General features: G+C 41.7%; 1 protein-coding gene across 5 annotated transcripts in view; it reads right to left on the reverse strand.

The window, feature by feature from the left end:
* Window positions 1-8,089: 8,089 nt before the first annotated feature.
* Window positions 8,090-23,203, reverse strand: part of LOC125047115 (serine/threonine-protein kinase grp-like) — a 15,265-nt gene continuing 151 nt past the window's right edge. Inside the window, exons 1-11 of one of the 5 annotated variants that reach the window (XM_047645504.1) lie at window positions 23,202-23,203; window positions 15,667-15,781; window positions 15,414-15,562; window positions 14,794-14,933; window positions 14,105-14,230; window positions 13,863-13,992; window positions 12,545-12,672; window positions 11,801-11,888; window positions 10,684-10,844; window positions 10,056-10,295; window positions 8,090-9,953 (exon numbers count right to left, since the gene is read on the reverse strand). The exon at window positions 23,202-23,203 is cut by the window's right edge and continues 151 nt beyond it. In XM_047645504.1, coding sequence (XP_047501460.1) covers window positions 9,732-9,953; window positions 10,056-10,295; window positions 10,684-10,844; window positions 11,801-11,888; window positions 12,545-12,672; window positions 13,863-13,992; window positions 14,105-14,230; window positions 14,794-14,933; window positions 15,414-15,562; window positions 15,667-15,740 — 1,458 coding nt within the window. In that variant the 5' untranslated portion in view covers window positions 15,741-15,781; window positions 23,202-23,203 and the 3' untranslated portion in view covers window positions 8,090-9,731. Of the gene's footprint in view, window positions 9,954-10,055; window positions 10,296-10,683; window positions 10,845-11,800; window positions 11,889-12,544; window positions 12,673-13,862; window positions 13,993-14,104; window positions 14,231-14,793; window positions 14,934-15,413; window positions 15,563-15,666; window positions 15,782-22,575; window positions 22,940-23,008; window positions 23,173-23,197 lie in introns of those variants that run through there. The other 4 variants (XM_047645254.1, XM_047645334.1, XM_047645424.1 and 1 more) reach the window with 4 other exon arrangements.

Consider the following 23,203-nt stretch of genomic DNA (forward strand, 5'->3'; position numbering starts at 1 on the left):
AAAGATAATGGAGTATATTGAACCATCAAAGATCGTGGACAGAGTAAGGTGCGTGACATCCATATGTTGAAACGATATTTCCGATGGAACCGCATTTTAAAAGAGCAAATTTGTAAATGTATGTAATGGGTGAAAATGATAGTGACCATTTAAGTAAAACTATATACTTGGAATCAACAAATGGTGATTCTTTCATTGTAAGATGTGATCTTAGGGTAAAACAAAAGACGATGCTAAATCATCTTGCTTCTGAATACCTGATGGTATCACCGACAGACCAGGCCATACCAAGTCTATAATACATGTAATTAAGCTCGAGACAACCGAGCCTGTTTGTTAGAAACTTTGCCCCATCCTATATTTCTGTTAGTGTCTTTAATAAGGAAATGGGCGAAATGCTTGAGTTGCGCATAGTACAACCATTTGTATCACCCTATTATTCACCTGCCGCAGCTGTTAGGAAGTGTGACCTGACTTAACAGCTTCTGTATCGACTATTTTACTGATCTTAATTAAGTTAAGCGATTGATAGTTTAGCGTTTTCAGAATTTGATGTATACCGTTTTTCTACCGATAGAGGGCCCGTGCAATTTGTAATGATGTCATATGGATTTAAGGCAGCATGTGTTACGTTTTTACTGACGGGGAAAATGAAAACGAATTGTTGGTTGGTCAACATCGTGATTTATGATGCTAATTGGTTTGTACTATTGCAGGATATGAGTTGTTTGCTGAATAGACAACGGTTACACATCTTTAAAGCTAGCATAATTAAGTGCGTCGGTAAAAAAAAGTTGTATATTCTTTCTGACTGACAATATGATACAACGAAAACGGTTGGAAGAAGTGCTGTGAGCTCGATCTGATATTGTTTTCATTGACGGGAGCAATATTTGGTTGCTCCCTCACAAGGGCCACAGTTTAACTTTTTCTTTCCTTTTCTTTTTCTACTAATTATACATATATCGATCCAATTATATCTTAATATGCCCCTAAATAGCTATTTTTTCTTTTTTGTTCACTTCGCTCAGCTACATATAAAAAAATTAGAGTTTTGAAATGTATAATACTATTCATATTTCGTGTTACAGCCACCAGCTTGGCGAACGCTGGGAAGTCTACGTGGCACGAATGACATTGATGTCGCCGTTAACCCAATGCCGTCGGGGAAAATGAACAAAAAATGGGGAAAATGCTGTGCCCATTTTCTATATTTTTTGTGAAATGTCTGCTCATAGATGGCTCTGCTAGTGCTTAGCCACAAAGGAGTCAATTAGTAGACCTTGTGACCATACGTGATTTGCATTGGCGGGAAAAACGTGTTTTTTACTAGTGCTATGGATATCGATGGTGTTATTTTTATTATAAACATTATAATTATTATAATGTTTTTTAATATTAGTAACAGCAAAATAAGATAATGTAAAATATTTCCTAAATCAAAGAAAAGGGTGAACGGGAGAGACGGGCAGTACTCCTAACTGGCTCATTGGTGACTTAGTACAAGTATAGCCATCTATGTGTATAAACAATCAAACAAGTACTAACAGTGGGCAAAGCACGTGTCTACCCGTCGTATCCGTCGGCAAGGGGTTAACTGGCGTCCGTCTGCAAAGCGCAATCACTCCACTGGCGTAATTGCTTGGACAACGACGATATGACGATTGCAAGTGTGACCTGGGGGAAGGTCTATGCCCGTAGTTGCCCAGACTTTCTCAATGAGACTGATATCTGGCGATTTGGGTGGATGTGGCACAGCGTAATATCGCGGTGTTGCCTTCACGACACTGCTCGTATGGATATGGAGTAGTATTGTACTGATACTGCATCATAATTCATGAGGCAGGCGGGTAAGTTGTCTCCAAAATTTGACAATTTTTTGTTGTAAACGGGACAGTTTGTTACCGTGACGAGACGGGAATTTGTTTTTGAAGACATTATTGGAAGAGGAGACTAGAATGTCTGGACACCGGCATTGGTAGCCCTGGGTAAGATAGGCAGTTTGCTAGTTTTCAAAAGAGAGGGGGCGAGTTGATTAAAATACGTCGGGGTTTGAGTGTCTGAGCAAAACAGCCCCATTCAGAAACAAATAATTAGTGCTCTAGATAATCGTTTGATGACCATCGTTGAGCGATAATAGCACCGAGCAAAACGTACCTTACTGACCAAAACACCTATACCTCATCCACCCTCCAATATTTCTGCCTCATTCCATCCATCCTCATATTCATGTTCCCCTTACTCTCCCCCCCCCCCCCCACACACACACCAGCTTCGTCTGCACACCCTTCCTTCCTACCCTGCTGTCCCTTCCGCTCCCTCGTGAAAGTACGTGACTCCCTATTGTCACAACAGTGCCCTTCCCTGTATCCTCCCGGCTTCTGACATTTCTCCTTAAACTGCTTTGATCTCATCCCCTTAGCCCCCGTTTCGCTAACCTCTGCCTAACCCTCCCATCAATATCCTTGCGGAAACCTACCAATTCCTTTGACAGCTTTTCCTTCCTCAGAGATTCTCAAACCTCGACGTAATTTAATCGGCTCACCCCCTCTTTCCCTTTTTCGCTACACCTTCCCATAGTGTTATGACTTTTGATGTAGAGCACATTTTCATAGCTTTGGAACCATTAATGGTTAATGGTTAAAAGCAAAATAAATGTGCTAGACATCTAAGGTCATGTAGCACTATAGTAAATGGTAGTGAAGGGTGGTTGAGTTAGTGATTAGTTGTCAAAGTTGGGCAAAGGAATTGACGAGTAAATGGGTTAAGGTTGGGTAAGGTAATGTATAGGGGTTAGATCAAGTGAAGGATGTATATGCATTTGAGGAATGAAAACAGGTTGTCAAAGCAGAAAGTGTGAGAAGCTGTGGGAGGGATCGCGAAAAATCGGTCCCATTTGGCTGGGCTAAATAGATTATTTAAGAATTTTGTAGAAATGGGGGTAGTAGAAGGACGGGGGCATGTGGAAGAGGGAGTAGTGTTGAGGGAGGTAGTGTTATGGGGAGGTGGACAATAAGGTTGTAAGGTAGTAATAAGGGAGGATGGGGTAGTTGATGAAGAAGGTTGTGGGGGTATAGCTGTTGAAGTTGAGCATGTTGGGAGTAGAAATGTCTCCTGGGGTGTTGATTAGGGTGGATACTGTACTAGTCGGCATTGAGGAGGGGGTATTAGTTGTAGTGTTCAGAGTCGTGGTCAAAGGAGAGCCTGGGGTCAGGGAATCGGGCGAGTTTGAATTGGTGGAGCTATTTGATGAAGAGGCAATTGCCTCTTTTAATGGTATAGTTAATGGTTATTCATTGTTGGCCATGATAAGCCTGGAGTATGTTGGGGAGAGAAACGGTCCACCCCTCAGGGTCGCTTGAGGGGTAAGGGCTAGACAACTAAAGCAGGGGAATACCGTGCCCATGGCTCCCTCAGGCCGTTCAGGACTGGCACAAAGTCAGCCTTTCATCCTTTCAGCATGGCTCTCACACCTTAGGAAGTGGATAGTAGAAGGGGTTGGTGAAGGGACAGAAACGAAAAAGTAGGAGGGGGAAAAAAAGACACTGCAAAATTTGTTGAGTCGAGGGCTGAGTCCCAAGGTTGGGGAGTTCCCCAGCATTGGGTCCCAGTCTCCACCTCCTAAGCCCCCCCACGACAACAACGGGCAAGGGATTGGGGGGGTCGTCCGGTAATGTGGACCTCATGACTGGTTAATCAGCAAAACAAATAAATGTGCTGGACATCAAAGATCATTAAGAACTATTGTGATAAAAAGGGTAAAAATGAGTTGACGATTAGGATAAACTCATTTAACGAGCAGACCGTCAAATTGCCCAAGCGCACGATGAGCGAAATCACCAGGCGGTGTCCGGTTGCTCAAGCTTCTGTTAAATGCTTAATGATAACAGTAAAATAAATGTGCAGGGCATCAAAAATAGCATTGAAAGGTGTAGTGAAAAGGCGTATAGCAGTTCAGGAAAGTATTGCTCTGAAAGGGGCAAAGAGGGCGAGTAAATGGGCTAACGTAGGGATTAACAAGGTGATGGATCCGTGTTGTCAAAGGAAGAAGCGTGGGATTCTGCAAGGATGTTACTAGGGTAAGGTGGGAATTAGCAAGAGGAGAAAGAGGATTGAAGGGCGATTATATCAGTTTCAGGAGAAATGTAAGAAGGGAGAGAATTCAGGGAAGGGGGGGTTGTGACAAGTGCCATGTGTATCCAGGGGAAGCATAAGGGATAATGGGGAAGGAAGGGGGAATGATGAAGCAGGGGGAGAACGAGAGGTGTTGGAAGGGAGTGTAGGGGGAAAAGGGGAGGATGGGAGAGATTAGAAGATGGATGAGGTATAAACGTTTTATCTGGGGTCATAATTTATTTGAATGTCTTCCAGTTTCTGAAGTGCCTTTGGCTGGGGAGGTCTGAAAAACAAAGGTCTTTATAGGGGGGAGGGTGTGGTAGATGTGGTGAAACGTTTATATCGTCTGCAATGGGTAAAGCGAGGAGGAAGAGGGGTATTTATTTCTTGGAAAATGTCTGCCCTGTCAACAATTAAAGCCATTAGTGGCGTATTCAAAATACAACGATAGCGTTATGATAAAGCATTATGGAAAGTGATTGAACGTTTAGGATAAGTGGACAGGTGGTGATGGAGAAGAGAAGGAACAGGAAAGAGGAGAATTTTATTTACTGAAAATTTTCTGCCGCTTCAATATCTAAAGGTCATTAGCGGCGTATTCAAAATATAGCGATAGCGTTTGGTTGTTAGAAGGGGGAGGAGTTAAGGGAGTAGAGAGCTTAAGATAAAGTTTTGTGGCGAAAAGGGCACGAGTTAACGATTAGTAAGTGGACAGAACATGGGATGAAGAAGAAAGGCAATGGTTAATGGTTAATGGTTAAAAGCAACATAAATGTGCTAGACATCTAAGGTCATGTAGCACTATAGTAAATGGTAGTGAAGGGTGGTTGAGTTAGTGATTAGTTGTCAAAGCTGGGCAAAGGAATTGACAAGTAAATGGGTTAAGGTTGGGTAAGGTAATGTATAGGGGTTAGATCAAGTGAAGGATGTATATGCATTTGAGGAATGAAAACAGGTTGTCAAAGCAGAAAGTGTGAGAAGTTGTGGGAGGGATCACGGAAATCGGTCCCATTTGGCTGGGCTAAATATATTTAAGAATTTTGTAGAGATAGGGGTAGTAGAAGGACGGGGGCATGTGGAAGAGGGAGTAGTGTTGAGGGAGGTAGTGTTATGGGGAGGTGGACAATAAGGTTGTAAGGTAGTAATAAGGGAGGATGGGGTAGTTGATGAAGAAGGTTGTGGGGGTATAGTTATTGAAGTTGAGCATGTTGGGAGTAGAAATGTCTCCTGGGGTGTTGATTAGGGTGGATACTGTACTAGTCGGCATTGAGGGGGTATTAGTTGTAGTGTTCAGAGCCGTGGTCAAAGGAGAGCCTGGGGTCAGGGAATCGGGCGAGTTTGAATTGGAGCTTTTTGATGAAGAGGCAAGCCTCATTGCCTCTAATAATGGTATGGTTAATGGTTAATGGTTAATGGTTTAAAGCAAAATAAATGTGCTATCTAATAATGGTATAAAATTGTTGGCCATGATAAGCCTGGAGTATGTTGGGGAGAGAAACGGTCCACCCCTCAGGGTCCCTTGAGGGGTAAGGGCTAGACAACTAAAGCAGGGGAATACCGTGCCCATGGCTCCCTCAGGCCGTTCAGGACTGGCACAAAGTCAGCCTTTCATCCTTTCAGCACGGCTCTCACACCTTAGGAAGTGGATAGTAGAAGGGGTTGGTGAAGGGACAGAAAGGAAAAAGTAGGAGGGGGGAAAAAAAGACAATGCAAAATTTGTTGAGTCGAGGGCTGAGTCCCAAGGTTGGGGAGTTCCCCAGCATTGGGTCCCAGTCTCCGCCTCCTAAGCCCCCCCCACGACAACAACGGGCAAGGGATTGGGGGGGAAGAAAGGCAAAAGGAAAGGAGATGAAAGCCCATGCAAAATTAGTGGAGGCGAGGTCCAAGGCAGGTTAATGGTTAAAAACAAAATAAATATGCTAGACCTCTAAGGTTTAAAGGGTAGTGAAGAGCGGTTGAGATAGTGATTAGTTGCTATACGTTAGCTATCTAGATTAATATTGAAAAGGTTAAAGCTGGGCAAGGTAAATTGGTTAGATCAAGTGGAGGATATGCATGCATCTGAGGAAGGAGAACAGCAGAAAGTGAGAGATTCTGTAAGGATGTTCGATAGGTTGCGAGGTCTGTGAAGGGAGGATTGGTGGGGGAAAGCAGAGGTACGGGCTGCATCAAAGCGTGAAAAGGACAATAGAATCTGGAATTGAAGACAGTCCCTCTGGCCGTTCAGGATTGACACAGCCAGCCTTTCATCCTTTCAGTACGGCTCTCACACCTTTGGAAGTGGATAGTAGAAGGGGTTGGGGGGGGGGGGAAGCAGGAGGGGAAAAGAGACCATTTAAAATTAGTCGAGTCGAGGGCTTCGTTCCAAGGCACGGGAGTTTTCCAGCATTGGGTCCCAGGCTTCGCCTCCTAAGCTCACCCCCCCCCCCCCACACACACACAACGGGCAAGGAATGTGTGTGCGGGGGGGGGGGGGGGTCCAAGGCAGGGGTGATACCATATACTGGGCCGAAGTCCCCGCCTCCAAAGCCCCCTGCGACAAGTATGGGATTATGGGGTGAAGTTGTGCAGAGCAAATTGAACGGTCATGGCCATATTGGGAACGTAAAAGCACTGCGGGCTGTGGAGCTCGTGTTGGGAGGAAGGGCCAAAACGCTAACCTTTCACATTGACGGACAGGGTAATCATGGCAATATTAGTGTAGAACTTACGGGGTGAGGGGGAGTTTTGTATTGCTGCTGCATCATTGTCAACGCCGCAGGCAAACAAGAGGATTTCAGTCTGACCGACCCTTGTAAAATGGGCAATCCGCCGGGTGGTGGAAACCGCTCCGGAACAAGTATTAAGGGAGGACTAAGGTCAGGGTAGCCATTCCAAGAGCTTAGGACTCCTGTAACTATTGCAAAGCGAACTATCTGAAGGGATGCGAGACGACACTTTGCCTTATTTGTATTTGGGAGACATTGTTGAAAGAGGTGGGTATTGCTATAGTAAGGGGTTGTAGGCAATTAACCAAGGGAATACCCTGACGTTTCTGACAAACAAAGCCAGCCTTTCATCCTTTCATCAAGGCTTACACCTTAGGGAGTGGACAACAGGGATTAATGGTTAATGGTTAAAAGCAATAAATGTGCTAGACATCTAAGGTCATATAGCACTATAGTTAATGTTTGTGAAGGATGGTTGGGTTAGTGATTAGTTGTTAAAGCTGGGTTAAGGAGTTGGTGAGTGAATGGGTTAGGGTCGGATGAGGTAATGTAAAGGGGTTAGATCAAGTGAAGGATATATATGCGTTTGAGGAAGGAAAACAGGTTGTCAAAGCAGAAAGGGAGAGATTCTGTAAGGATGTCTGATAAGTTGGGATGTCCATGTAGGGAGGACGTGGGCATGACAATAGAATATCGATGGCTGAGTCCCAAGGTTGAGGCGTTTCCCATCATTGGGTCTCAGTCTCCGTCTCCTAAGCCCCCCCCCCCCCCCACGACAACAACGGGCAAAGGATTGGGGGGGGGGGGTACAGGGATTAAAGAAAAGGGGGAGCAGACGACCGTACAAAATTAGTGTGGAAGCCTATTTTTTCCCTGCCGCGTCAACATCAAAGGTCATTAACGGGTTATATAATACAGAGATAGGGTGGGATGTGGGAGCAAAGTCCCAAGGTTAAGTTTTTTTTGTTCCGTAAGGCAATGTTTATGGGTTTCCAGAATGGACAAAGGTATAAAAAAAAAAATACCAGGCACCAAAGGTTACACAGCATTACGAGTTTTGAGTAAACGATTAGTAAGTGGACAGAACAAGGGTATGAAGGGGAAAAAAAAAAAAAAAAAAAGACCCTAAAATTTGTAGAGGCGAGGGCCGAGGTCCAAGGCCTCAGGCCGTCTCCTATCCCCCCCCCCCCCCCATGATATCCACGGACATGGAATGGAAGGGGGGGGAGGGGGTGACGTAATTGGGAAGGAACTAAATCAATTTCTAAAAATACAGTTTTATTTTCCTTGACAATCACCGAGAGCATAACTGGGGTATATGAAGCAAATTACACCTTCAAATTCCATTAACGTAAATAGTTCATAAAACTCAATTTTGCACATTTTTCAGGTTACAGGAAATAATCGGCCAGTATACAGCCAAGGCCAAGGGGTAATTCGAGATGAGTTTGCTTCAAGTAAAAAGGATATGAATAAGCATCACGCAATTTATCCAAATGCTGATGCTCGACTATACTGCATGGTTAGATTGATCATGCAGTAATTTGGAGTCAACACCATTAGCTGTTTACTTCAATGCAAGAATCATCTCGAAAGGTATTCTGCTTCAGGCACAATTTTCTGGATACCTTCAGTATTCACTTTTGCGCTTTTCACAGTTTGTATACTTATTTTTTAATATGATACGGAAGCATTCCATAAATACTTAAATTTCTTTTAAGTTACAAACTCAGTTTCATTCTTAAAAGTCAATTCAATTTTCTATCCAGTTTTGTACTATGTTATGTACATCATTTCTACTCTAGTTAGAAAAACTTCAGCAATGGTTGATGAAACCGTTTTATGTACTCATCAAATATTTCATGCTACACTATTCAGAAATATTTAACTGAACTTAACCATATCAATAACGAAATGAGTAAAGCTGGTGAAAATTTTACCAACACTTTGAACAATGAAACCACACCAATAAATTTCTACTATACACACAAAGGAATGCCCGCATAGGCACAAGGGTATTGGCATGTCAGAAGTGAGAGAGTAACCTCACATTCTCACTCTGGAAAGACCCGTTACAGGGAACAGGCATGGCTATTCCAAGAGACTGCCCATACTTTCTGATGTCTTTACCCATGTGTTAACTGTCCCTCGTGTGGACAGGGCCGAAGCTTAGTACATGCCCTCTCTCTACACAAGCTAGAGGATAGGTATTTATAGTTCTACTCCCAAGTGTTTGCATGATAATCCTTCAAATTTATTCAACTGAAATAAACTAAGAACACTTTAATGTTTTTATTTATACTAGACTAGAGAAAATTACTATCTTTGAAATATTATGCCACCAAAAAATAGGAATAATAAAAGTCTTGTAAATAAAAATAAAAATTATTTCTTTAACTGACAGTAAGTTAACAAAGTTTTTCTTCCTCTATTGGAAAATGGAATGATTGAACAATTTTTTTTTTTACTTTCGTAAAAGCAAGCAAGCACCCATCAGTGAAAGACTAGAATTCTGCCTGCGAGAGTAGAGAGGAGGCTGGTCAATAGCAAGACTTCTCTTACAACCGCAGCACACTGTTGAGATGGGTACTCACTACCTATCCAGGCAGCCAATGTTGCTGGAACATTCTGCCTTACTACTATTACTGGGAGGTCACCTTTCAAGTTAACCAAATGCTTAATCTAGACGGAAAAATTATTACAGGCATACTAGTCTTGCATTCAGATCCTTTCGAAGTTAATCACACATTCAATATCAAACCCATTCAATATCAAACCCTTTTATACTTTAAGCGAGTATAAATCATAGCTTATTCATTACAGACTAATACTTTACATCTTACACAAGCATGAGTAACATTCAGCATATAAATTTTGAAAGACTTCAAAATTTCAGTCTGGGTCAAATTAGGCTGGTAGCATATTTGTTGCTAGAGCCATATTCCAAGTTACAGGACCCTTGATTACTATATGAGATAAACCCTCTTTAATTCGCAGAAAATGTCTCTTAAAATCCAATCCACATCCTTTTGAAAGCCTGAAATCCACAAGAATATGCTGGCCCATATCCAGTATGCTTGCTTTCAGCACAAGTTGAGCTCCACGTCGATCCAGAGTGGTTACAGTAAGCTGAAAAAAGGAAAATGCTTCTTAGAATATATGATCTCACCAAGAGACAATTTACCACAAATACTAATCCATAATAATTGTGGAAAAACCTCCAATACTTACAACATTGATATTGTGCATACGATAAGTGTAGTTCATCTTGTTGAACAATGCTTCCAGGTGAGTAAGGGTGTCCTCCAAGTTGGTCCTTACAAGCAAGCGAGTCATGCGTTTCACAAGCCTCTGCAGTGGTGTCTGACTTGCTTGTGTACTTTGAGTAAGTTGAGAGGAAAGCAACAGCTGGTCAGGTTGGGCTGGCTGTGAGAAGCTCACAACCCCCTTTTCTACATTAGGACCATTATTCTGAAATTAAGTGTTTACCATAATATAATCCAGGCAAGTACATTCTAATTATTGAAATCTACTGGTAAAAACTACTAATCACATTTCCTTAAAGCCCAGAGGCACATGTCAAGGAAATGTTTTGCTTCCCCAATATTAAATCCTCAAACCCGCGGCCTCAATATTTCCACCTAGAGATACCTAATACCCCCTGACCAATAGAAATTTAGCCATTATCAAATGGTCTTAATCTCTTCCATTTTCTATTCCATTATTCATTATCAACGGAGTAATAATTGTAAAGCAAGATAATTTGGGGGGGAAAAAAATGTTGAACATTATCCTCATCTGGTAAATTATGAGTTTAAAATTAAGTAAATATTACCTTCCAAAAAGTAAAGGTACTCACAACAGTATTAATTGAAGCAGATGTAGGGGCCTCTGGCTGTGAACATGCTAACCGTGCTGACATGTCTTCCAAACAAAACGAGGAGTTTTCCCGTTCAAGCTCACTGCACACACGCTTGGTAGTAGGGGTCATGCTGTCATTCGATGCATTGCGTCCAAAACCTGAAACAAAATAAATGGTTACATTTTGGCCGCTATAAAGGAACACTTTGTAAACAGGAAACATTTGCAACAATACTATAATGCTGCGAAGCTTATGGGAGCAGTAATGTCCCATGGTGTTCCAGCTATATGATATTTAAACCCTCATACAGCTAGATCACCAAAGACACCACCATTCCCAGTCTCTTGCTTTCCTCGCTCCACAGTATCAGATGTCCATTTTCGGAAAATTTATGCCAGCACTAAGATACTGCAACCGAACTACTTGCGGCTTCGACGACCAAGCCCACCTCCATGCTTTGGTAATCTAGCTTTATGGACTCTCTACTACCATCATAATGCTAAACCACCAAAGCAAAGTAGCAGACAAACCAATTCCAGCTCTGCATACACCTTAGCCGGTTGTGAACATAAGGGTCTTTACAGTACATGGGCAGCGATCCTAAGTCTACGTAGGTCAATCATACATGGTACTTCAACATTGGGTACAAATTTTGTGTCAGTCAGAGGAAGAGATAACAGATACTTGGAAACTCTGCATGGCAATGGTCTGCAGAGTCACATAGTACCTGACACCTCAACCTTCAATTCTCGATTATACGCATACTTTCATAATCAGCATGTTCCATGAAGTATCAATTTCTACACGAAACTGGATGCTGCAACCCTTTTCACAGGAGTGTGGAGAATGCAGCTGCATCAATTTTTCCATTCATGTCATCTTGGCTGGCATTTCAGGAGCCATATGGAAAATAAGGGAAAAATTGTGTTCATTCTAATTCCTTACTATATGAATAAGAAGCAAACTGTACAACTGCCACCCATCTAGCCCTTACTGCTAACTTGCTAAGCAGGAACATGTGTAACCTGCAAACCTTGACTACTAATGCAAGACTACCTCCTTACAATATACTTGTCTAGCCTTTTTATATATGAAAGCTAGAACTTGTCCTTACCTGATGATTTGTGGTAGTTCTTTGTGAACCACTGATGTGCTTTCACCTGAGGTACTGTTGCTCGATGCCTAGGTACAGTGTTCAATACCTGAAAAAAAAAAAAGTGGTTTATAAGTGATTATAGTAAGGAATAACTACAAGGGTCAAAGCTGAAAATGAAGCACCAGGTCTATGCCCTGCCAGAGACTACTGAATCATGGAAAAAAGGTTTGCACTAGTTGAACATGTGAGAAATATAGTAATTTGGAATAAAGTTAACTTGCTTCCATGCCATCTAATACTATTTGCTAATCCTTGTTCATTTTTAATACTGCAAGAAAAGGTTTGAGAATGAATATCTTCACAATACAAGAGATGTACTTAACTGGTTTTTGAAAACATTATTTGCATTTTTGAAAAGGTTAAATACATCGTGAAGAGTCACTCATTTACACCTCTACCGAGGTTAGAAGTTATAGTGCAATTGGTATATTCTTTCCACATGCATTTTTATAAAACTTAACCCTTAACCCAACCCGGACAGGTCATATGAACCGGTGTCATAAACCATTTGGTCTGCAGGGTATGCCTGAACATGCGAAGATGCACAAGAGCACCTGAAGCAGGACGTTCGGCTTTATTTCACAGACTCCCTCGCCCAGTGTCTGGCCATTGCCAGAAATTGCCAGAGTATCACTCAGGGAATGAGGGTTAAAAAAAAAATTCAAATAAACTCAAAACTAAGAAATTTGATAAATAAATTACCTTGCGCAAAAGAGAGAGGGCCAGATTGTCCACCTTTGTCCAAGGTGTGGTTGTGAACAATCTACAATCTCGGTCTTTCCAGGCCGTGTATTCTGGACAAGAAAAAGTTGGCTCATCCCATGGCAATTCTGTAGGGATTAAAAATCTTTTATTAGAAACTTCCTTCATAGACAAAGTGGTAGCATTTCCAAGTGATAGATTAACCTGAATTAATAATCCTAATACACAAGCAAACATGTTCCCATTTCCAGTAAAACACTTTACACTAAAAGAGTATTTATTACTGTCAACAGGAATTTCTATATGGGAGTGCTAGTTAAAGGTAGCAATATTGCAGCCACCTATCAAACCTTACTCCCAAAGCTAAAATCCTGCAACTCTATAAAATATTTAACTTGGCACTCCACAGACCAGTAACTTGGGCCATGTGGTTATTAATGCCACTGTAAGGGCAAAGATGCTCTTGTCAGGTTGGTGGAATTTTAAATCTTGCTTATGCATCTTGCATTCAGCCAGTCAACCTTTCAATTGTAAATCTTAACCTCAAAAATTAATTTTTGCCTGAAAGCAAATGTTTGTTTTCCAGACTGTTCATATCTATGACAAATTCTAGGGCATTTGTAAAATTTTCTACTAGCATATTTTACAGGAGAAAAACTATGTATAAAGTAATTTTCAAACTCGTTTAACCATTATATTCAGTTCTATTCAGTTGTTACATATGTATGGAGGATTTCATTACAGTCCAGACCACAGCTGTCAAGATGTGGCTGACACCACTATTATGGGGATCTGAAAGTGGAGCTATTGCCTTACAAACCTTAAAACGTTCAATATTGAGTGAATAAACAAGCTATTAAGAATTTATGTAAACAAGGACTTTAAACTATCCTTGCATGATATTCATTACCCTCTACCTCAGATTTCCCTTCTTCCATTTTAACATATGCTCTTTCGTGTTCAATGATGAATAGGCTTCACACTATACTTACGGCTTTTGGTGCTTGGCGAATCGAGTTTCAGCCCTGACTTTGGTAATCTAGCTTTATGACGTCTTTCATCTCTCACACAGCTAGATCACCAAAGACGAGGCAGAAGCGGGTTCTCACAGGGTCTTCCTGGTCACTTTCAACACCATTTTTTCAGAGCAAATTTATTAAAAGGGTTTCTTCAATGAAGAATATTGAAAACTGAAGTTGCTGAACCTATGATATAGATATGCATTTACCCATTCCAAATCAAGTCCTTCCTTTGGAAAAAAGGAGGTAAGGTTTAATAGCGCTCATTAGTAATTACATTTTAACAAAACGGCACTTACCACCAGCTAGCAGTGCAACAAGAATCACTCCACAAGACCAAATATCTGCAGGTTCGGCATTATAGGGTCTCAGCAATACTTCAGGTGCCATGTATGGTTTTGTTCCACAACGACGATCCAATTCACGTTCCTAAAAATTAAAAATGAAGTTGATAAAGCCTCTTTCATTGACATGCTTATCAATCCAAAATAATTTCATGCACTGTAAAAGATATGGCAAAATAACTTGTAATAAAGTTTACCTTCCCATTGTGTCTGAAGAGAGTGGCCATTCCAAAGTCTGTTATCTTAAGATGGTCATTCTCGTCAAGCAGCAAGTTCTCTGGCTTGAGATCCCGGTGTGTAACACCCCGTCCATGGAGGTATTCCTGCCACGATAAAGGAAACTTTACTAAAGCCTTTCAAAGAACAAGCTACAAGGAAAAAAAACTACAGCACAAATACCCTGTTCTTCCAAACGTCTTCTTTTGCACAGGTAAGGTGCCTTGGTACACCTGGCGCATGAATCTCTCTTACATGCATCCTGGTAATACCAAAGACCCTGCCTTGCATGCACCAACAGCCTTTGTTCATCCTCAGCAAGGACAACACACATTATCTGTACAATGTAAAATATACACAGAAAAAAAAAGTTACAGGAATATTTCACTTTCATTCAAAATTACATCTAATGATCAAATATTAAAATACATCTGGTGGGTGTTCATTCTGAGAGATGTTAGTGTCGATGAAAGAAGAAATCATGGAGCTCGGAGCAAAAAAAAAAAAAAAAAAAATTCTGACAGCCTTTAATGTAAAAAAACACTGACATCTGTACCGTTAAAGGGGAAATTTGTTCCATTTGTGTAACAAAACTGAAGTTCTAGTCCTCTGACATGACATTAATGACATTGCTGAACTAAATTTAGGGTAAAAACAAAGGTTCACTTACCACACCACTGATCAATTCCCTGAAGTACTTCTGTGCCTGGTGGGGAGGCATGCCCGTGTCAGGCTCAATGCGGTCAAACAGTTCACCACCTGCAGCGTATTCCAGGAACATGTACTGCATTGAATTTTCACGGCGACTTCCTGAGGGATAAGTAATGTATCGGCATTTAAACCAAGCACTTGTGTATTATGCTGCAAAACATATTGCCCTTAAAAAAATTACCTAATTATAATGTCATTAGATTTGAGGCTTCAACATCAAAAGTGAACAAACTTTTTTGGATATCAAACCCTAAATTAATAATTGGTAATTAATGATAAAACTACAGCTACTACTAAAGCAATTCCAGTAAATTTGTTCCCTCTGACCAAGTTAAAATTACACAGTAGTTGTGTTCCCATAACTACTGTGTAATGAACTTGGTCAACAAGTATTATCTACACTTGTAGTATCAAGTAGATTCATTGGCCACATTTGTCAAAATTCCAGCTGCTACATAGCTTTCTCCAAATGATACCTCTGGTAAATTATGGACTTAATTTTTGTATCTAAAAAAAATATTGATACAAAATTTCTTTATTCTAATACACTGTAAACCCACTTCACATGCATTGACTTACCATAAAATTTTATGATGTTTGCATGTTTTAACATGCGGTGCAGACATATTTCCTTGCGCACAGCATCTGCTGCATCTGGATGTTTGACCAAGTCAACCATCTTCATGGCAACTGCCTCCCCAGTGTCCTTATTGATTAGTAATTTTACTCTGCAATAATAAAATAGAACATAAAGAGGAGTTCCTAAAATGATATCCAATTCATTCGCAAAGACTCGAGTAATACACACAAACAACATGAAACAGGAACTCACTCTCCAAAGGCACCCTCTCCCAGGGTCTGGACTACGTTCCACCCCACCACAAATTCGGTGACCGGCCCAGCCATGGTGGTGCTGGTCTTTTCTGACACTTTCTAGCCAACATAACCTGAAATGCAGAAATCTGTAAGTGCAAGTCGTTAATGGCATCAAACTTTTCATTCAAGATACCAATATGCATAGCTGTAAAATTTTACAAGGAAGTTACTTGCCCCACCCCCTCCCCCCTTCTTAGAGCGGGAATTCCTCTAACCTACCCCCCCCCCCCCCGCCACGATTTAGGCCCTGGTCAAGATCCACATTTTGCCACCATATGCTCAGGACATGAACAAGCCACACCTCCCAATAGATAGGAACATACAAGAATTCACTTTGCAAAAGAATAAAAAGGGAATGGGGCAAGGAAAAGATGGGGTAGCTTGAGTGGATGAACTGCCACATACAAAATTAGTTTCACTCACCCATTAGCTCAGGAAGAAGGGGCTGATGGGGGAATAGATATGGTATGGGGAGTGGAAGGATTTTATCATATAATATGCCAGGATTGACAAATTTCAGGATTAATGGCAAAGATGCTTATTAGGAGTGGAGGGGGGTGGGGTAATCTACAATTCAACATTTAATATCGATTGCTTATTTTGTAGGTCTCAAATGCTTTAGCATATTTTCTGTTAGTAACCAAAGTTTTTGCTCTCCTAACCTCATTCAATTTCCACAGGACCAAAGTTTCCAGTTAATATTATATACCTTCCTTTGTCCAAAACATTATGAAAAATATTTAACTAATCTTTTGGGCTATGTATTCTGGACAAAAAAAAAAAAAAAAAAAAAAGTTCATCCCATGACAATTCTTTCAAGACAAAAGCTAGTTTCAAGAGTGAGCATTTCTGAGTCAATTCTAAAATAAATCATTCCACCTAAAGCAAAGCTAACATGTCCCCTATTTCCAGTAAATACTTTCCACTATAAAGTATCTATAACTGTTAACAGGATTTTCTCTATGGGCGTGCTAGTGAAAGGTAGCAAATATTCCAGCCACCCTTCAAAACTTACCCCAATGCCTCCAACCTAAATTATATAATTTGTAAAGTTTCATCATGGTAAATTTGTCTAATCTTATGGCCTGTCCATAAAAGAAGGCATGATTGGGAGGCACAAGTGATGTCACAGGCAACAGTATTTGCTTATATTATGCAATTTGCCTGCCTGTGAGGCCCTTCCTACTCTTGCCTGCCAATCATGCCACCTCATGTGGACAGACTTTTGACCATGGCCTAAGATGCCATAGCCATTCCCTGTATGCACCTCCAGTAGCAAGAAAATGGAAAGTGCTCTCTGTACAAAGTGGCTGTCCTTGTTGGGAATGACTAACTATTTCATGTTCAACTAAAATTCCTAAAAAGGTTATTCTAATAAAGAAAGATATTTGTTTACATATACTTTTGCATCCAGAGAAACTATGGTTACTCACAGTTTACCAATACATTTTTCAAAAGCATGAGGTCTGAAAACTAACTTCACACAAATTCATTACCAATAGGGCAAGATGCATTTAATGCATAGATCAGTCTTAACATATCTGTATTCACTTTAGGTAAAATTATCAAAATCAAAGTTTTACTTCAATCTGATGAAGTACTCCTTAAGCATTTGAGCAACCAATTATAATAGAGCATTTACATAATAACTTGGTGGTACTGAAAAAATGGCATACAAACTGAAGGGGTTGAGATGGCAGCCTCACCTGGCCAGAAAAAAGCTAGGGGGCAAATAGAGTCATTGCACATGAACAAAAGGTTTTGCCATGACTAGGGTGACCGACTGTGGTCACTGACTGCTACCCGTGGGTTACAGGCTTACTTTACACCATCAATAAGCAATTACACAGCAATTACATTAAGAAATGTCCTAACAGTCCACTTAGCATTAAAATTTGCCCAATAGTAAATAAGCAAATTCAGATAAGATTTCCTTTTATAAAGTAGTAATGCAGTAATAGCAAAGGCCAAGGTAAATGGGCTGGAAGAACTCACTACCAGAATTACCATTTTGTCACCAGCCTTGTACTTGTTTAACAAGCTATTAATACTACTAGCTACTTGTGCTTTATGCTGTATGGTTGGACAAGGCCACCATAAACATTACTGGATTTGAGAAATAGTTTAAGTGGGAACTGCACTACATTGAAAATTTGACCAAATTCTATTATATGAAAAGAACTGCTGCTTCCTCCTCTTGGTCACTACAGCCTGCTAACTCCCATGCCTGTCGCACACATGGCATTCCACAAGGTGCACAACATCTGTTCAGCGAAAGTAGAAGCATTGTTGTAATGTCTGATTCAAACAGATAAGGCAGAAATCAGGCTTGAAGACTTAATGAGGAATGGGGGGTAGGGATGGCATGTGGCTTTAACAAACATAGGAAGTACAGGATTTATCACAAGACCAAGTTATGAAAAAATGTTAAGGCATGGGAAAACAGCTTTGTTCTCCTGGGTTCATGCTATATCAAAATAACTAGGTAATATTCTTACATAGCTTTCCCAATGTACACTACTTTTGATTCACCATTCGATCCCACTTTATACATTACCTTAATTTAAAACTATCATGACTAACCAAGTCAACAAGCAACTTTATATATAAAAGTAAATATTCATTGAAAATTAGGGATCTTCATACCATGTGACAGGTGCATTATAGATCTAAGAAACTGGCAACCCCATTGTCTTTAAGAAGCACAATGCACAATAGCCTACACCTAGGCAATCAAAACTGCATAGAAATGGTAAGTCCCTTTGATACCTTAAAGAATTTGAAGTTTCAACTGCTCTTTAGCTCTTAAAAATTGGCTGCCGAGCCTCGTCACCGTATGAAGGGGATCATAGTAAACCAATAAATCTGGTACTATAATGGCACTTGTATTAATATGAAGATACAAGTAAAAAAAAACGGTAGCAGCTTTCAACAGTCCCCATCTTCGAGGATTATGGCACTGCGTACTAATAAATGGTAATGACAATTTTCACTCCTCCATATTACAGAACATTGTAAGGCGAATATTTAGTTACATATCCTTCAGCAAAGATCAAGAGGTTAGTGATGCAAGGCCATCCTTCCACCACTCATTCTCCCTGTGCATCTTCTCTACTCTGTTTTTATCAATTACAGACACACCGCTCACACTCGCTAAGGAGAAGGCGATGTCACCCTACAGCAATTGTCAGTCTTATTAGAACAAAATTGAATTTCAGAACAAATTCTAAGGGGGGTGTGGGGGGGGGGGGAGAAAAGAGGATATCACTTCATCAGCCAGGCTTTAAGGATTTTTTACAGCTTCACGAGTTCACAAGACTTCCTATACTCTTAAAAATTAACAGGTTACTTTTCTACTAACCCTGGTGTTTTTTTCCCTCATTTAGGACAATTTTTCCTAAAGGCCTGCAATTTTGGCTGCACAACACGATAGAGAGACTTTTGGAGTTACATCTTCAATAACTGCAGACAGGAAAAAAAAAAAAAAAAAAAAAAAAAATTGCAAGTACAGCTACTATGGCATGGATAGCTCCCACCACATATTGGCTGAAACCCTACAATCGAGATGACCTGACCCTCACCTCGTGAAAAAATTTGGCTGGAGGGTCAGGTGATGAACATGCCATCATGGAAAAATTTGGCTGTGGGCCAGGGTGACAAACTTGCCTTAGTGAATGTTTTGGCTTAAGGTTTGGGTGACAGGGAGACTCACCACAGGTGTACAAATATCTCTGAGGGTGATTAGATTTGCAAGGCATTTAGGAAGATATTTTGCATTATTTCCATTGATAAGCAAGTATGAAATGCACTGTCCATGAACCATGACTGGAAGAGTCCCAGCTCCTGGGAGGATGCCATTTCCATGCCCAGGATCCATGACCAGTGGCATATGGGCCACATGATGGCAGTAAAGCATCCAGATACAATGGGTTAAGAGTTTTATGGCATGCATATATGCCATCTAGTGTTAGTGGGCAAAGAAGACTGTTCCATGAAGCAAGGCCCTTGATATTTTCTTTAACAGTTTGAATTAAGAAAACATCCCCACAATCAAAAATTATCCTACTTCCATATAAATTTAAACTTTTCCTCCCCCCAAGAAAAATTTAAGTCCTTTTCACTTTTTATACTTAGTCGACTTTATTTCACTATGAAATATATGTAAAAAATAGTGAGGTTCATATACATTACACACATACCTGTATTTTACTTTGCTCTTTCTTATTTAATCAAATGAAATAGATAACCCTAATCCATGTAATTTCAAAACTACAATTAATCACTCTTCAAGCCCTCAATAACACTGAACACTTCTGGTTTCTACATGTTACATCACCTTTCTTTGGGTACAGATCTAGAAAGTACACAGATCTAGCTAAATCACATGCTGAGAAGAGCCAAAATCAAGAAATCCAAAAAAACCATTATTTTATTATGGAAAAGAGCTTATTTTATTCAACACTACATGGCAATTGTTCAACCTATATTAATTTTCTATAGTTTTTGCTTGCCAGGATTATTTCAAGCATCACCATGAAATAATCATGACATTTTCTTTAACTGAAGGTCATTATGGGTTACTGTTACCAAGAGCAAAGCACAGACAGGAAAATGGAGACTGCCATCTTAAAGAGCATAAAATAGTCAAATGTACAGCGTCATCTAATACAAGAAAGTATCCACTGCATATCATTGCTCATACCAAGTTCACAACACCCTCACATAGCCAGAGTTCTTAACTATCATTGGAAAAATATGACTAACCCTCATTTTCTGCATATCCAACAATTACTAGATCATCTCACTTTACCACTTAACACTGTTGCCTAACAGTTCTTGCCACTCCTGCCCCCAATGATCAAATCGGCTGGAAAAGAGATTGCATACTAATCCAAGTATTTCTTGCCTTTTCACTTTGTGGCCTTTTACATTTCCAGTCTTGCTTTCCTAATCTACTTTGCTTTAATCAATTCCCATCAAACTCATCTGCCATCACAAGTGTAAGTTAAAATTTTCAATTATGTATTCTAATTATGTATTTTAACAAGTTATTTCAACACCTACCTGTTGCTACTGTGTTAAATTGGCAAGAACTATGCATTTAGCTACAGCCCCAAACTTTCGAGTTGATATCTCGTAGGCCCTTAATCTTGCATGCCAAGACTATCAAATCATTAAACAAATGTAATCTGGGCAATTTCTATTTTAAAAAATACGAGAAAATGAACAAAATTCAAGGCAAGTTATGTTACCAGGAGCAACGAACAGGAAACTTGACACTGCCGTCTTATAGAGCATAAGAAATACAAGAGAAACTATGTACAACTTCTGCGGCCACATGCATCCTTTTGCGGTAAATATCTGCTGTATATCACTGCTCAAAACCCTCCACACAGTTCTCAATGTTCCTTTTCTATAAGTTGTCACAAAGTGCTAAGAAAGGGGTTAGAAGAGGCTTGCCCCATTCCCCCTTTTTGGGAATAACCAGTAGGTAGTAGAGGTTAGGTCTATTTTCGGTTCAGATGAAACCTTGGTTTTACGAGTCTCTAGAGTGCATCACTCTCGGTAACAAATAAGGGTGCAAAATGACGAGACTACTAAAATTTTGGTAAGGTTTACAAAACTGCCTTTAAGAGTCTCCAACTCAAACTAATGAATACATGAATCCATCCAAAGCTTTGAACCCCAATGGCTGCAGTATAAACCAAAAACCATCCTGCCAACAAGGTTTAGCCCCTATACCCACTGCCTCAATTTCTAGACCAGTGCTATCCTCGAGTGAAATTGATCTTGGCATGCTATTTAAATGCTTCTGATAGACGAGCACATTTTCATTTTTTTTTTTTACTTTCATGCAATTAATTACACCAAATGCAACAAATATAATAGTCAAGTATGTAGCATGCCTTCATCTCCCATACTTTAATAAAGAAAAGCTTATAGAAGTCAAAGAAATACCATATCCAAATCTATGTTCTCGCACACATGCGCAATCAAGGCAAGGGCCAATGAATCAACAAACAACTGCCACACTATAATATATCACATCTTGCACACTCCCCTTGAAATTTATCACAAAACTACTCGCTACGAAAAAACTTGTTGCCTCTGCAAACTAGTGTAGGGCAGGGGTCGCAGCAACCCACGTAGTCACGCTTCGGAAATAGTTACAACTAAAGGAATTTGGTTTGCTTAATTTTCCTATAAGCAGGTAGTTATAAATATTCCAAGGGCAATGGAACCCAAACAAAACCTACTCCACATGGGAATCATTTCATAAGCCTACATGCAACCACATGGCACATACCAGCTCCCTACCATAAACAAACCACATGGTCTGCTCCACTAGGCCTACTTGGAGCCACAGGATACATCCAGCAGGCTTACAAATCAAGCCAGCTTCTGATAGGCCTACCATGAACCCGCATGGGCACCTCCAGGCCCCCAAGGCAGCGAATGTCCTCCTCCACAGGCCTACCACCACAACCACATGGGATCCCTTCAGGAAGTTACACGTACCACACACACACACGGGATGCAAACGTTACTTGTCCACCTCTAGCCCCCACACGAACGGTCCCGGGCCACAACATGCTGCCATTAGATCGGGATCTCCCAATGCGGCGTCCCAGCCCCTTTCGCCAGCCGGGAGGCGCGTCCTGCCTCCTAGCCGAGCAGGACCTCGAGGCCCGCTTCCCGGAACCCTGCGCCTCGAGCCAACACTAACAGGGCCTTCAAGTCCCGCCTCCCACGCCTTCAGGAAGCTTTTGCTCCCTGGACGCCGAGCGCCAGCCGCTCGCCGCGAGGCGCCCAGAATACCCTTCGCGGGGCAGGACACCACCACTGCGTGCCCAGAAATACACACCACAAACTGCTCACTTCGGCGCCCAGAACTGCACTGGAGGCCCAGCAGGGCTCCTGGGCACGTCTCGGGGCGGCAAGTGGGCTGAGGCCGTTGGCGGCGCCGAGGCCAAGCCGCCCGCCGCAAGCCGTGCCCACGACACGTACCCAGTCCCACTGCGGCCATGCCCGGCCATGCCCGTCCTGCAGCCTCGTGCCCTCCTCTCCCGCCGGGCACTCCTCTCCTGGGCACGCGGGGCGGCAGGGCGTCGAGTGCCCGGCGCGGAGGCCACGCGTGGGCAGCGGCGGCTGGGCACGAGGGCCGGGCAGGAGGGCAGCGAGCCTGGGCATGGCGGGCGCCGGTCCTCGCCGTCAGCTGTTTCTCATCACCACCTGCCCCTCGGCCGCAATGCCCCGCACGCCCGCCCGCAGCCCCTCCTCCACGCCCACGCCCTTACCTCTCGCCTCGCCGCCCGCCCGGCTGCTGCTCGCGGCCGCGGGAGGAGCAGATGGCCAGAAATAGAGCAGAAAGAGGCGGACTGCGGGCGCCGTGCAGCCGCCGAGCACGTGGGGCGCCCTAGGCCTACCGCTCGCCCGCGAATTCGAACGCGAAAGGGGCTCCCGCGCCGCCCGCCCGCCCTCCTCACCTACAA

The sequence above is a fragment of the Penaeus chinensis genome, chromosome 1 (assembly GCF_019202785.1).
Source record: "Penaeus chinensis breed Huanghai No. 1 chromosome 1, ASM1920278v2, whole genome shotgun sequence".
Classification (NCBI taxonomy): Eukaryota; Metazoa; Arthropoda; class Malacostraca; order Decapoda; family Penaeidae; genus Penaeus; species Penaeus chinensis.